Source organism: Phaethon aethereus (genome assembly GCF_964289735.1).
Source record: "Phaethon aethereus genome assembly, chromosome: Z".
Classification (NCBI taxonomy): domain Eukaryota; kingdom Metazoa; phylum Chordata; class Aves; order Phaethontiformes; family Phaethontidae; genus Phaethon; species Phaethon aethereus.
Genome location: NC_138577.1, coordinates 54,837,416 through 54,853,810, shown reverse-complemented (window position 1 = coordinate 54,853,810; position 16,395 = coordinate 54,837,416). Strand labels below are relative to the sequence as shown.

Here is a 16,395-nt window from a genome sequence, read left to right as displayed (position 1 = left end):
AATGCTTCACCATTGTGCTGTAGTGAAAAATTGCATAGTCAATATTTGTTACCCACCCAGCTGTTGCCAAGAGAATGGTCATGAGACTGGAAATCCTATTAGCAGCTATATGATGCTTTTTATTTTAATGATTTCCTGCAAACATAATGAGAAGATCACGCCAGGAAACTAATAAATTATTATGTACTGTGCAGTACATGCTCTTACAGTAAAATAGTTGAGAAATGTTCCAAGTTCACAGACACAGCACGTTCACCTTGGACATCAGTAACTCTCCAGGAGACAGCAGGGTGCATCCCAAGGAGGCAGACTGAGGATGGGACTGTAAAAAGGGCAGAGGGAGTTACAAGGCCTCCGCCGCTTCATGGATGAAGTGGTTTCTGGCAAGGCAGGCTTGGTGCCTGGGTGCTGGATGCAATGGCAGATGCATAGTAGTAGGTGGTTTTGGGTCTGTGTGACTCTGAGAATCATTATGCTGGGTCTTCAAGCAGATACATGAATGTTGTTGCACTGCACTGAATATCCCATTTCCAGGTATTGGTGAAAGAACACAAGCTCACACTTATCAACCAAGAATAAGTCTTCTCTTGCCTGTCATGTCTTTATAACTAGAGCGTCTTCAAGCCACATTCATCCTTGACTGAGCTCTGCACTGGAACAGTCATGGTCTGGTGATCAGTCTGAATTCTGCTGTTCATGAGACATGCCAGGACAGAGTTGTTTTAATTTTTTCAAAATTTTTTCTAATTATTCAGTGAAAAATGGCTGAAATTGAAACTGTCTATTTTGTCTTGGAGGAGGAGGAAGACTGTTATCTGAATCCAGACTAATGTGTTGAGGAGAAAAAAAATGTAGGGGTGTCTGCTCAATCACAACAGAACATGCAACTATCTCAGACGTCTCACCACCCACACTTGTATTTATATATATCCCAAAGGGACTCATTTCCTGACAACAATTTGAGGACTGGTTAAGTATGAGGATTACACTTTCTACTCCATGCAGACATATTGAAAATAAGCATGTGCGTTATCATGGGGAAAGGCAACTTGTGAAATGCCGTGTGTTGTAGACTGCGATGCATTGTAGTGTAGTCCAGAACAAAAACCACACATCTTCAAAGAGAGATGCCAATAATAAGATGGACAGTTGTTCTGTCAGTTTGGCAGTATTGCTGGCTGTTTATAATACGTACAGTACTTTCTGTTGATGTGTATTTTGTTGTGTGTAGATTTTTTTGTAGCTACAAAATTATTTTGCTGTATCTCACAATATCTCCATTATAGATGCATGTTCTAGTGACCTCTCCTGGGAAAAAAAAAATCTTAAGGAGTAGATTCTTTGAAAGACCCCTAATCCCTTTTTATTTGTGTAACCTGAGTGAACAGCTCCTATAGCTGAATAATTCCTGCCCTGAGGAGGATTCTTGAATTATTTTGCATTGGTCTAAGAAAGTGTGCCTGTTCTCTGCTGGGCTTTTTTGCCCCCAGAGAAGACTGGGAGAACAATGGTTGTCAGTCTCTAAGAGGAGGGCCCGGGCTTACAGTCGCTGCAATTGAGGCTTTCCCACTATACGTCTGTTACTAACAGAACATAAAAATAAAATCAGATCATTTGACCATATGATTAGTACATTCCTGTTGAACTCTAGGTGACCGTAATCTTCTGGCTCTTTACAGAACTCCTGTGTTTCTCACTTAAGAAAAATTTCTTCCTTTAGTGTTAAGGTTTTTCTTTTGATGCTGGAATAATCTGTGAATGGTTTGCTTATAGGGTTTTAATGGGATGCATTGGGGCAGGCAAGAAAAGTTGCATTTGAATGATCTCAAAGACACATTGGATATACAAATTTCTAACATTCAGATGAAGTTTAAACATATAATCATTAATTTCTAATGCTTGGTGAAACACTTCTTGTATTTTCTTTTGCCCTAATAGTATATTGCAAGATTGAAAAGGAAATATTTGCAATTATGTAAACAAGTAGGTACTTCTGGTTTTCAAAGAAATCATAAACTTATGTTGAGTAAGCTTTGCAACTTCCTTGTGGGATTCAGACAGTGGTTTATGGATTTAGACTACGTTTTTTACTTTTCTAAGTTAGCAAGACTTCTCTGGGTAAATGGAAGCTCACTGCAACCATAACTCTTATTTGATGGAGGAGAGTCATAATGAAGAGTTTTGCCAATGAAGAGACTAGAACTTGCATTTAGTTCAGAGCTTCACATTTTAAAGTGTTTGCTTTTATGCTTGAGAAATTAATTTGTGTGCATAAATTAAGTTCCATCTGCCTGCCAAGATCCTTGAGGACCAAGGAGAACTGAGGATGTACTACGTAACTATTTCCATTTTATAACTTTCTGGGTTTTTTTACAGTTGACTCATAGTATCTTCAGTGCTGTAACATGCGCTATTATAAAACTGCTGTAAATTTTTCCTTCTACCCCTTCAGCATGTGACAGTGACCACTGGGGACCTCACTGCAGCAGCCGCTGCCAGTGCAAAAACGGAGCCTTGTGCAACCCCATCACTGGAGCATGCCACTGTGCAGCGGGTTTTAAAGGTTGGCGCTGCGAAGAACGCTGCGGTCAAGGGACGTATGGAAACGATTGCCATCAAAAATGCCAATGTCAAAATGGAGCCACCTGCGACCACATGACTGGAGAGTGCAGATGTCCTCCTGGATACACTGGTGCCTTGTAAGCAGTAGTTATATTATTTACGAGGGAGAAAAACAAGTTTTAAGTAGTGCTAGCAAGAGAAATTACATTTCGATTAACTTTCGATATGATACTGTTGGTCGGGCTGCTGTGTAACGCAGGGCAGCAGGGCTAGGCAAACCATGTTGCAGTGCACTTTCAGATGTATAGCTGAGAGAAAGCCCTCTTGATCTGGACTGCTAAGTAAAAACCACAAAAAGTAGCAGCAGGAGCTTCTTCATGACCGCGATGAAAATGGTTTGGCTACAAGTTTGGAAAATAGCATTGAAACATGGAGTTATCTGGCTTTCTCATTCCAGAATAGATTTTGAGCTTTATCAGTAAAAACAAATGAGCAGCAAACAGTGTAGAAAGAAATATCTTTAAGAAGAAATAATTCCTAGATTGCCATGTCTGTTTCCTTAGATTTGTTGTGTGGATGCTATACAATATTTAGTGTGCATCTCTTTATGTTGCACTGCTTTCTGTTTCATACTTTTGGCCAGAAAAATTACCGATAGCATTAAAAATAAAGAGGTGGGTGGAGGCTGGAGTGTGTACCGAAGTAATGGTTGTCTCTGTTGTACACCGTCACCTCCCCAGCTGTGAGGACCTCTGTCCCCCTGGGAAGCATGGGCCGCAGTGCGAGGAGAGGTGCCCGTGCCAGAACGGAGGCGTCTGTCACCATGTCACCGGGGAGTGTGCCTGCCCGCCAGGATGGATGGTAAAAACACTTTCTGAAATTGACACAACCCCACAAAACTTCCATATTTGTGGATTTTGGGCAGTGTCAGCGAAGGGTAGAAAATGAGGATAGCAAATGCAGTCTGTTTGTAGCCAGGAGTAATGAGAAACGTATTTTAGCATAAGGGACTGGAATAAAATACTTGCAAAAACCATCTGTTACTGAAAATCCTCCAGTTCTGTGCTGCCTTTTTAACCATATCAGATTCTGGGAAGCAAAAGACATGAACCATACTGTGGCAAGGCAACATCCTTTAGATCTTGTCTGGAAGTCATTAATTTCCAGATGTAACTTGATATTATAGGGAAGTGACATTGTTATATATTTTAGTAGCGAGTTTTGTGCCTGTATGCATGACAAAACCCCCAAACCTTAGATACTCTGTTAAATGTTGGTGATGGAAATGGGACATCAGAACATTGACTTTATCTTTAGACTTTCTACCCTTTTGTCAGAGAGTGGAGAAAGAGGAATTGACCTTGGAGCTGCAAGTAGCCTCCCCTACTACCAGGCTGCTAACTCTGAGTTGGCAAATAATGGAGTTGGAAGGTGATCAAAAGGCTGGAGGGTGATCAAAGCCCAACAATTTCTTCAAATACATTTGTAGATAACATTTATCAATAATATTTGTTAATAATTTTTTCTATTTAAATGTCCACCTTTGGGTGGGTGGAAATCCACATTTACTGAACTATTCATTATCTCATGATAACTGAGATACTATCTTGTGATAACCGGTGGCAGAAGTCAGTTTTTTACCAACTAGAGAACATAACTATAAATGATCATCTCTCGTAGTGTGTTTGAATAGCACCACTCACCTGACTACCCAACTGGATTATGGCCGTTTTTGCTTTTTATTCCACTTCATGTTAAAAGAATTAAATTATTGGTCATAGAATACAAATGTTTGCATAAATTATTGACTCTCTTAATCTGCCTAAATACAGCTAATGAAAAATGAGACGGCATATGAAGCAGCGATGGAAATTTTATACTAGTGTGTGTCTTAACTATTAAATTAATGTTTAGCCCTTTGACTAATTTTCCATTCCAAGTAGTTACTTAAGCATAAGTCTTTGTTAGTTTTAGGTTTTTCAATTCTGTGAAACACAGTTTTGTCAGCATAACCTTTTTTGCTTTTCATGAAAAGAAGGTTTAAAGTAGCCAGGTATAAATCCTGCAGTATCTTATGGTAGCTGAAATACCTGCATGTCTTTTGCCTGATCAAATTCCTGTAAATATGTTTTTCTTTAAATAGCTTCTTAAAAATTTTACGATCTGATGCTCCCTTCACCACACAGGTGTAACTAGTTCCAAGGATGTAAATAGCAGGACAGAAATTCAAAACTCATTGAAAGGAAGCAGACATCCTACCTAAGCTTTCAGTGAAATTACAAATAACTTCTCCTTTCCTCAGAAAAAAACAACTTATCATAAAGTAGTATAATTGGGGCATTACAGCAGTTACTGATTTCTACACCACTACTCACTGGAGGGCATTTCCGGATGTCTTGATATATACTACTCCTGATAAATAAATTGGTAAGAGCTTGACATCAATTAGTCTTAAATGTCTAAGTGTTTTCACTGTTGCTTAGAGATAGCGTTTTTCATTAGCTTTGGCTTCCAAAATGGAAATCCTGAAAGATTATTCCTCTACTGCTGAAACATACCCTGCTTTTAAAGCTGGAGAAGAGTCTGGCATTTCCAAGATCAGCACTGGACGAGTGACACGAGATCTCCTTGATCTTTCTTCATTGCAAACCTTTCCTCCTTGTCTATTCAAACTGTAATCCCAAATCTAATGTTAAGTTTGGGGTCTTTTTTGCACACACAGGGCATGGTCTGTGGTGAGCCTTGTCCTGAGGGTCGTCATGGGAAAAACTGTTCCCAGGAGTGCCAGTGCCACAATGGAGGGACCTGTGACTCAGCGACAGGTCAATGCCATTGCAGCCCAGGTTACACAGGGGAACGGTAAGGAAAACTTATTTTTGTCAGACTGCTGGACCTCCAAGGGGCATGCTACGACAGAAAAAGTTAAGAAGCTGGTAGCAAGCAGAATGAAAATACCTATGATACAATTAAAAGGATCTTATGAAATGTTTGCCATGCCACTTAGCTGATGCTGGGCCACAAGTTAAAAGTGCCTATGTGATTACCCTTCTGTGAGGAACTGCTTGGGTTCAGGATTTTCCTGCTGTGGCCCATGCTTTGGCAGTGTCTTGTGGGTCTTCACTTGAGTGATTCAGTTCGGGGTGAGGAAGGAAGCTCTTGGTTTTGTGCAGATGTTTGGCAGTTATAGTAGCAAGGGAGGCTAATTCGAAGTGAGAAAGCTGGAGAGTTGTCTTCTAAAGTATTTCATTCAAACGAAGAAGTGAAACTTGTTTATTTTCTGACTTGATTGTTAAAGGTTTTCTTTGGTAGATTGGAAAGATAATACACCAAGACATCATTTTTAAAGGCAGTCAAAAGTGATGAAGGAGGTGTTTTACTGCATGTATTTTAAACGGCACACAACTCTTGCTGAAGTCAGCAGTAGCTTAATCACTGGGGTCAGTCCAGGGGATCTCTGCCAACAATAGTAGGTATTATAACCATATGCACTTCCCACGCAAGCGTTCGCAGGACTTGGGGAGAGCTGTGCCAGACATAAGGGGGAAAAAAACTTACGAAGAAGAGAAACAATCAGTCCAGAGCCATTTGGATGCCAAAATTAAATTTGTGTCTGTGAAGAAGCAGTGCAGAAGATGGTAGATGTATTTAAAGAGACACAGACAAGTCAGCAGGGAAATCAGAGGAATATTCATATGAGAGTCTATGCATTGGACTACACTGGTATCTCTAAAAGCAACTAATTGTTTTGTCTTGGAATTTAAATCTGACTTTAATCTGAAATGCCTTACAGGCTGCAGCATTTTGGTCACTTTTGCAAGTCTGAGCTACCTCTTTTCCTGGAAAACAGGCTCTGTTTGCAATTCTTTGGTTTTTCAAGATACTGCAAGGGCAGGAATGGGTCATAAGGAAAGTTGTAAACCTGGTTCTTACTTCATCTCAGTGGACTGGCAAGGGAGGAAAATGTTACAAGAAATGTGTGGACACTGGTTGAGCTAGCACATATATACCAGCAGCAAAAAGGATATTTTTTAAAAGTGCTAAGCTATTCTCCACTTCTGTGTGTAACTTCAGCAGTATTTGTATGAGATTTCGGTGTGATGGTGACTCCTGGAGCTTGTTCATAGAGCAGGAAAAAGAGGACTCCTAGAGCATGTAACAGTTCCTAGATGATCTGAGTTAACACAAAGGAATCTAGTTTAAACTACATTTATAATTTTTCTGCCTAGTACTTTTTGATTGATACCTGTCCTCACCATGAAGTGGAAGAGGGTCTTTCAGAAGCTGTAAAGATGCAATTAAAAAAAAAATAAATTTCAAGGTTAAATTTTGTCTAATGTGGCTAGGATTCCTGATTGTCATTTGGAGAAAATTCATTCTCAGCTTTATTTGGAAACATTTAAACAGGGTTATTAGATCTGTTATTATGCTACACCTTGCTGCTCTCTCCCGTATATGTTTAAACCCAAGCCTTTAGTAATTTGCACTTTCATCTGTTAGAAAAGTCAGGTGAGGAGAAGGGTTTTGTGTTCCTGAAGATTTTTCCATGTTCATCCTATGAATTTTTGAAGGGCAAAATCAACAAAAAAAAATAGTTTTAGAGTGAAATTCTGAAAACAAAGATTTTCTGGAAACATCATGTGTTTGGAAACACAGTTAGAAAATATTCTTGTCAGAGACTGCTGAACATGATTGCCAGGCAACTTCCTGGCTTGAGTGTCAGCAGGGGCGCGGGTGTCTGCTGGCTATTCACACTATTGCTAAGTGGAGAATCTAGATCACTTTAAAAAGTTTCAGATGGAGAGCTTTTGAAACAAAATACTTGAAAATTTATTCCTTCATACTTCAGGTCTGATTTAAGAGGGTTTGGTTTTGTTCTGAATGTGAAGTGCAATGGTCTGTGTATGCACGTTGTCTCCTTTGTTGGAGAGGGGGAGACCTTTTCCAAAGGAATTTGCAGAGCCAATGTTTTTAAGCCTCTCTATCTGAGCAGCAAAAGAAGCCAGAGAGACAGGCACTTTTAAATATGAAGTTATATAAATGCCTGCTCTGCCTAAGAGGTGTTTTAGACCAGTGTAAGAGATTCCTCATAAACCTTATTTCCCTTAAATCTCCAAAAGCTGTAGCTTACAGGAAGTAAAATTAATTTTTGTTTGTTTGTTTTTCTTACAGTTGCCAAGATGAGTGTCCAGTGGGGACTTATGGGGTGCAGTGTGCTGAGACCTGCAAGTGTGAGAATGGTGGGAAATGTTACCATATTAGTGGTGCCTGTCTCTGTGAACCAGGATACACCGGAGAGCACTGCGAAACCAGGCTTTGCCCTGAGGGAATTTATGGTCTCAAGTGTGATAAAAAGTGTCCCTGCCACATGCCCAATACCTGGAGGTAGGCTTTACACCCTTCAGCCTGTTTTCTTTTTCTATATAGAACACAGAAATCCGGATGTAATCTGAAAATAAATATTTATTGAATTTTCTAGACTTTTTTTTTTAAACTAAACGTTACTTTCATGCAAACTGAACCAGCTAAAGACTTGTAAGTGTATTTGGTATTCTGTAATCATATCAAGAAAGAAAATATCAACCCAAAAGAGTTTCTGAATTTTAGTCCTTGCAATTATACTTGATATTAATATTCACTGTTGTATTTGGTTTCTCACCCATGAAATAAATGGTTAGAGAAGGTGTGACCTTTGTCTATATTTACCACATTAATAAATTATTATATTGTTCACTATATACAGTCAGGATACATCATATGTCCCTCGCATATTCTAGTGTACTGTAGCTGAGAAATAACTGAATTGAAATCAATGGATGTATAGTGTTACAAGCTGGGCATGAGAGGAGAATCCACTTCTCTCTCCCTTTCTCTGTATATGTATATACAAACTGGTGTAGGTGACTATTTCAGTATAAAATTTCCAAGGTCTTACCAATTGTAAACCTAGGTTTCAGTAATACATTTTTTGTCATGGAAATTATTTTTCTAGAAAGCAGGTAAAATTTCATCCCTAAAAATCTAATAAAAATAGTTCCCAGTTGGCTTACCTTTCACCATCTCTCCTTATTCAGGTGGTAATGAGTCCTATTTTTTGAATCTTGTGTGGCTTTGTGGATTTTGCAGTGTTTCAGCATATTGTTATGAAAATCTAAAAACTAGCTATTTGGAGACAAAGTTTCAGCTGTGAGGGAGGAATGTCAGATGTCAGTCGAGGCGAGCCAACATATTTATAGAACAATTCTGGACAGCTTTCTCTTGTTACAAAACACAGTTCTTCTCATGAAATACTTTGTTCATTGTGCATTCACTTGCGCATTTACTTACATTTAATTGCATTACTAATCATAGTACTTTAGATAAGGTTTGTGAGCATAATCTAAATTTTTGCTGTTGAAAATAGCTGTGAAAGAAATTTGCAGAAGTTATTGACTGTCACATAGAATGCTGCTGTATGTTGTATATAAGATGCACTTTTCCTCAGAAATAAACCAAAAGCCTTTAGTCAGAATTTAGAAGTGATGTTAAAGCACTCAAATACATACATGAAAATACCCATTCTGTTAGGCCTCTGTGAAAAATTACTTTGTGCATTGTCTGAGTTGTTCAACATACCTTTCTTCGACAAACCATGTGACAGCAAACTGAATTCTTTTCCATTTCCATTAATATGCTTTTTACAGTTGTGTGCTTGCACTTCTGTTTATCCCATTTACTTGAAATGTCTTTTTTTAAAATAGAGCTTTTGACATAAAATCAAGCAATTCATTCTTTGGGCAATGCATTCAAGAATAAATGGCACCATAATACTGACCTACGTAGCTCTCAAATTGTGCTAGTAGACCAAATGCTCTTGTGTTATGAATTATGGTTAGCTGCTTTCCTGAAAATTTGTCTGCAGACTGTTGTAGCAGCCTTGTTTGACAGGAACATGTTACACTGTATAGTATTTCTGATATTCCAGGGATTACTTCTGATTCATGTTCAACACAGCTGTTCCTTCATTTATACCACTGGAAAACAGCTTGTGGTCAAATCAGATCACAAATGTTCACATGTAAACAGCGGCATATGGCTGGTCTTTTTTTGACCGTATTCCCCTCTGTATGACAAACCAAAAGGCACTTAACAGCCCTATAGGTTCGACAGCATATTTGCAAGGGCATAATGATCTGTGAGGAAAACAAAGATTTTCGTGACTTCACAAGTTTATTTTTCATACATAGGTTCCCTAGGTCAAGAAGTGATTAAGACCACCAGATAACAGAAATCAAAGGGCATCTGAATAATGGTGGAGAAGATGAAGCTCCCTATGGACACTTGAACACTTTTGAGAATTTTTTCAGAAGCCAGTTGTGTCTGGCTGTCTTCATTTCTCACTAAATACCAGTCAGCCAGGAGACAACTTTTTAAGCACCTCAGGGAATATCGTCATCCCTTACTTGCCTACCACAAGTACTGTTTGGTCTGGCTTTAGCCAAAGGATCTTCTTCATAGCACTAACCCATTTAGCAGTAATAATAACAACCAATAATCGCAGGGCATGAAAAAAGGAGTACAATTCCTTCTTCAAATATGCTTTGTGTGTCTGTAGGTCTAGGATTCTGTTATGACTTCTAGGGGCCTTGATATCATAAAAATTTTTTTCATCTGGGTATTACCGCTAGTTTAGATATGCTGGAAGAGGAGCTGTTGGTAGGCTTAGAGCCCTAAGTTATTACTTATGTTCTTAGTATTCATAGATATGGAAATGAACTAAAGTTAAAAAAATACTTAGCACCAAAAAATATTGCTGTAAGATATGCGTACAGTAGTTGCAGTCTACAAGTATGTGTCTAGCCATTTTCTTGAAATGCTTAAAAATACAAAAACATTATGATACACCATAGTTCAAAACGTATACATATTTCTATTAATGTTTTAGGAAATTGTATCAAAACAGCTCTGGCAATAGTTCATAATTTGCGTTTTGGGTAAACTAAGGTACAGCGATTTTGCTGCTGCTGTTGGTTGATGGCAGCTCCTGAGGATGAAAGGCAAGCCCATCCTTGTTCTTAGTTGCATCAGCAGCCTTTATTACATGCTTCGTAAAGGTTTAGATATAGATATACTTGAGAGATTTTATTCTTTCTGAGGGGTCCAGAGGACAGCAGCAGGTAACAACTCTCTTGTGTCAAGAGTTTTTTCCACAAATGGTTCTTCTCTATTGCACTTTGTGAAATATATGAAAGGATTTGAGTGAGAGTGCAAATCAGACGCAGACCTTTGTTGTCTGTGACGAGGTGACACTATCGATTTGTCCCTTTTTACTTGATAGTCAAGAAAAAAAGTAGAGTGAGTGCTGGGTGGCTGAGACTAAGACCACATAAAACATGCTTCCTCAGTGGGGTACAACAGCAGTGCTGTGAGATGGTATGGGCAGGCCCATGTGTCCCTGCCATTTCCATCCACAGTTTGTGGGGCTTTCACAGAAACTTGGAATTCTGAAGATGCAGGAACGAGCGAGAAAGATCTCAGTCTGCTTCACCAACGATGTCACTTCATTTTGTACAGGAATGTTCTTCCAGCCTAAACTGCTTTTAGACTGGGTTTTGTCATGCCTTTACTCAAGTGACACCTCATGATCATTCAGAAAATGTAAGAAGGGCAGACTGTAGCTGCATATTTATCTAGAAGGTTTAGAAAGGATATTTGTTACACCTGTGTTACAGCATATGCACTGGTTTCAGGTTGGTCTCCAAGCTAAATTTGAGATGTCCCTGTTTGTTTTTTTTTGTTGTTGTAAGCTCTTTCTGGTGATCTTCCACCACTGCTTCACAGGTGTAGGTAGGATCAGCTGGGTTCATTCTGTATCACCAACTAATTTGGTGTAGTTCAGGCTGGAATTAGGGTTTGTTCATGACATGAGCTCTAATGGAGGTTCTTTTGTCTCATGCTTTTTCAGATACATATATAGGGTTGAGTGGAACCTTATGATGTGATACATGCTTAGTTCATATAGTCTGGGTGTGTTTTTAAAGTCAAATTAGGGCATCTTGCAATTTTGCATTTTTCTAATGTACTTACATGTACAAGAACTTTTCATGAAAATTTTATATTTCATAGGGTGCTCCAGAATTTAGTTGGATATTGAAATAGTGAAACATCTATATAAATCATATGAAAATCATTAAGTTCATCTAAGTCTTTCAAATATATCAACTACCCACATGTATTCTTTTGTCTCTGTACAGAGTAGGTTAGTATTTCCAGAAAGTGTGAACAAAAAACCAGGAATAAAAGCAGATTTTCTATCAGTATCTCTCAACATCTCTTTATTTCCCTATCTTAATATATAAATCTTATTGCCAATTAAGCTAACTGCATGAGAACCCATCAAAAAGCTTCAGAAGTGCTCCAGCTTCCTACATTTAATTACAAATTACAGAATACTAATTTTGGTGTCAATCAATACATGTGCAAGTATGCCTTAGTAACACTCACTGGGGGGCACAGAATATCAATGCCTCTGCTTCATACCCAGTGCTTGCTCATGCGTGTTGTGTCCCCCTCTCCTGAAAGGAAAAAAAAAAACCAAAAAAACAACAAACAATGCTGGGATTTATGTCTTAAAATGATGGTACTACTTATTTTATCTTATGAACATAGTCTAATTCATATCCTAATGACTATTCAGTTGTGGATTGAAAAACCTTTTCATATTCCCTGCCCTATATTCTTCCACTGATAAGAAACATGTGAATTGGATCCAAAATGCCACTGTGTGCCTACAGGAAGTCAGGAATAGGGTACAAATCTGATTATCTTGCTGCATCATGTGTTTTCATAATTTTGCGTGTATTTTATATGAGAATGGTTCCATTTCAACTTATTTCATGGCAGGCATACAACAGACTGTTGACTTGTGAACACCATGAGTTTTGAACCATTTCTGCATATATCATTTAGTTAAAAGACCTTTCCTCTCACTTTATGTAAACCAGCTTAACACTGTCAAGAGATTTTAATACCTTCAAGACCCCCAAATTCTTATGATGTTATAGTGTATACAATAATATAGAGAGAGCAGAATGCATAATGACATTCCAACACTTATAATTCATACTTTCCTTGAGCAATGGTGTGTTGTCAGTTGGTTGTATACGGCAATAGGAAACTCTTAGTTTGGCAAAAGTACTCCTCAAGTCCAAGCGTACTTGCAACTAATAATGCATTCCCTAGTTATGTTGCAAGTTTTTCAAAGAATATTGTTGTTACTTATGTTATAGCACCTAAAAGCGCAATAGGTTATTTTTCAAACTTTCAAATGGTCAGAAAAATACTCAGTTTCAAACACGCCCCCACGCAAGGAGTCAGCAAATCTTGCAAAATCAGGCTCTTGTCATGGGTCACTTAATGTGTCTGGACGAAGGCACATTTTTTTTCCAGCACACTTAAAGGAACTTCAATCAATAGCAGACATATCTTTAAACAGTCTTCCCATTGTAAATATATTGGATTTGGGTATTAAGGCTTTCCTTTGGTGAGAATTAAGCAAGTGCTTTGTCTGCCAGAGTGCTACAGAGTACCCCATTGTGTCCACTTTTCCAGCACATATATCTTTGCACAGCTGATGATGTCCATTTGTTATGAGGCAACAGCTGTCTGACTGGCCCTTCAATGAAACTGCTGTCCCAGGTAGGGACAGCTGCTCTGCCACCAGGTATGGCCAACACAGGGGAGATACCCTCCAAAAGGTCACTGCTCTGACAGTATATCTGACTTCTGCCCAATGCAAATGATTTTGTATCGTTCCCAGAAAGATGCCAGTTGTCTTCTTTTCAACCAATGATTTAAAGAAAAGAGCATGCTTGCTACTCATTGGGTGCTGTGTTATTATTTTGTGTGGGATGCCACACTATTTTACTGAAGCATTGTATCTCTCAGACAATATGCTGCTAAGCTGGGGCAATGTTACGAAAATGATCCTATTATACTTGGAGCGGAAACCTGATACATTTTGGGGAATGTAATAGTTTCATCACCTTAATATTTGTAACCATGGATATCTACTTTATGGTTAAAACTGCATTTCAGATAGGTTTCTTTTCAACTAGCTATAGAAAAATGATACCTCTTCTTTTTGTTCCATGTCTTCCCAAAATGTCTATATGTTGTATGATGTTACATTTCTTCTCGTAATTGTCATGCATTTATATACACATATACAGAACCCTTTGCTTTGTGGTTTGGGCAGTAAAACCATCTCCATGTATAGCATGCAAGATCCTTTATGCAACCTATCTATAATAGCATTTTGTTCTCTGGAAGAAAAAAAAAAAAAGACACCACGTTTAGTCCTGAATTACTTATCCTTTCATCCCCTCCTGGCAGCTGTCACCCTATGTCTGGGGAATGCTCCTGCAAGCCTGGCTGGTCTGGGCTCTACTGCAACGAGACGTGTTCCCCAGGATTCTACGGCGAGTCATGTCAGCAGATCTGCAGCTGCCAAAACGGTGCTGACTGCGACAGTGTGACTGGAAAATGCACCTGTGCCCCTGGATTTAAGGTAAATGATTCTCACTTTCACAGTCCGTTTTCAATTCCACTGCCTTTAGTTCAGTGACAAATTCTTCAAGATGCCAGAGTGTGCTTTCTCCACCACAGTAAAAGAGAGGTAAGCATATTTAGGTACCACTGGGTGTGTTATAAGACCCTGAAAAGGCAAAATTTGTGATTGATTCTCAAGTACTGAAATGAAGCCATTTTAAGAAAGAAAAGTTAGTTGCTTTATAGGACAATGATAAGAATGACAGTGTGCTGTTGTGGTGTAAATAAAGGGAGGAACAATAGGTTTCAGTCATTGTCTTCTTGTACCAAGTCTTCATGCTCCATCCAGAGAAACTCCAGACAAAGACATTTGTTTTCACAGACGTTTGCTACGAGCAAACATTTACACACATTTGCTATTCCCTGTGCATTGGATGCTAATCTAACATAGAAAACATTTTACAGTGTGGTTGTTCTTCTAGGAATAATAGCTGTGAAAACTTCATCCAAATTAATTCTTAAAAATATTTTACATATCCACATTATTTTCCATTAAATCGCTGTCTTTCTGTGTTTCGGTTTCATAAAGGGCTTCTTTATTACTGAAAATACTGTCCATTGATCTGACCAAGTGTTGTTAACTATGTGACCTGAGCTGTTGCAGCAACTAATAGAAAATTAATGCTTACCGTAGACTTAAAAAGCATGAAGGACTCGCTCTTCCTTTAATTTAGGATAACTTAGTGACAGCGTCGGACAGCCATGGTCTGTATGTTTTCTGGCTTTTATAGCACCTGAGTCAGCCCAGGTCATTTATTAGCTGTATTTTCTGAACCTCCTCAAATACTTTTCAGACTCTACTTTTGTATAATTCAGGGTGCTGCTTGTGGTACTCCTTGTCTTCCGGGGACATACGGAGTAAACTGTTCGTCTCTATGCAACTGCAAAAATGAAGCCATCTGTTCACCAGTAGATGGTTCTTGTGCCTGCAAAGCAGGTAAGTGTCTTTTCAGATTAATTTTCTTTTTTTGTAACCATAAAATGAAACTGAGTTTTTGAAGTAGAGAAGAAAGAAATTTAATAAAAAGCGGACCACATTGAAGGCCGTATCACTAGCTACTTTACGCTTCTGCTGCTCTGGGAGGTGAAAACTAGGAGAATACGTGCTCAGTGAGGAGTGCGTGTACCTCGTATTCATGTTTTCTTGACGCAGTTTGCAGGGGGATGGATACTGTGGCTGGGTGAATTACTAATGTTTACCCTGAGATGGACCACTTGTCTCTTGTGGCAGTGCTATGGTCTGCTAGAAGGACTACTGGTGTGCCATTGATCTGAAGTCAGCCTTCCTAGTCAAAATACGTAGCCCTGTTTCCCCTCAGCCTGGGTGAGCTCCACCTCTGGCTGCCACCCTTGCCCCTCTCAGCATCACAGAGGCACAGACTTCTGCGTGCTGGTTTACCACTGACGTTGACATCTACTGGAAGTTTTTTCTGTCAGAATACTTGTTTCCTCAGCAGTGCTCTGACCAAACCTTGCTTAACCCCCTTCCCAGCTTGTGCCCTCTACGTTCCCTGCTTCTGTGAGCAACCTTCTGAACCTGTCAGTATTTGTGCAGGTGGACTCACGCTCCTCGACCCCTCTGCCTGTCTATGTCCTCCCAACGGTAATTTGTGATGGTCACTGTACCTCCACCAGAAACTGTATGTGCCTGCTCACCTCTCCACCTCCCAGCAGCACATGCCTTTGGCTGGAACAAAGATACCTTAGACATCTTCGAGCGCTAGTTCTGCAAAGGTCTTTTCCCTTATGAAGGTCTACAGGTCCACATGGTGTTCCTGTGCAACCCAAAATATGCTACTAAACTCCACTTAAAGATTCGCTTTTGCAATACGCCTGTTCTCTTTTTCACTCCTGCTGCGAAGAAGGTTTTAAAGTCCGCCTCCATCGGCTGTGTTGCTGGATTGCTGAGAAGAGAGGGGCAGGCTGTTGAATGCTCCCAAGCAAATCCCATGCTAAGCCTATGTTGTAGACCCCCCTGTCGAAAAATGTTTTTCTAAAAATACACAAAGGTTGAGAGTGGGGGAGAAGTGTCAGAGTTTCCTAGACAAATAGCCACTAAATTTGTCGGGGACTGATAGAATTAAATGCGTCATGTAGCAAATGTGGAGTTTCCAGCTTCTGCTCTAGCCAGAGACAGTGGAGCTCATTTAACTCTGTTAAAGCAGATAAGGAGCTAGGTTGTAAGGAGAAAAGCTATTCCTTGAGCCATGCATAATCCTGTCTTCTTGTGCATTGTGCAGTTTTAGT

The 16,395-nt window shown here is 39.3% G+C and overlaps 1 protein-coding gene across 1 annotated transcript in view; it reads left to right on the top strand.

Moving 5' to 3' along the window:
* The window catches only part of MEGF10 (multiple EGF like domains 10), a gene marked incomplete at its 3' end in the record, with an annotated part of 76,798 nt that overhangs the window by 27,207 nt on the left and 33,196 nt on the right, over window positions 1-16,395 (top strand). The window contains exons 5-10 of the mRNA XM_082013096.1: window positions 2,453-2,699; window positions 3,303-3,423; window positions 5,285-5,421; window positions 7,732-7,944; window positions 13,933-14,107; window positions 14,965-15,085. Coding sequence (XP_081869222.1) covers window positions 2,453-2,699; window positions 3,303-3,423; window positions 5,285-5,421; window positions 7,732-7,944; window positions 13,933-14,107; window positions 14,965-15,085 — 1,014 coding nt within the window. The remainder of the gene's footprint in view (window positions 1-2,452; window positions 2,700-3,302; window positions 3,424-5,284; window positions 5,422-7,731; window positions 7,945-13,932; window positions 14,108-14,964; window positions 15,086-16,395) is intronic.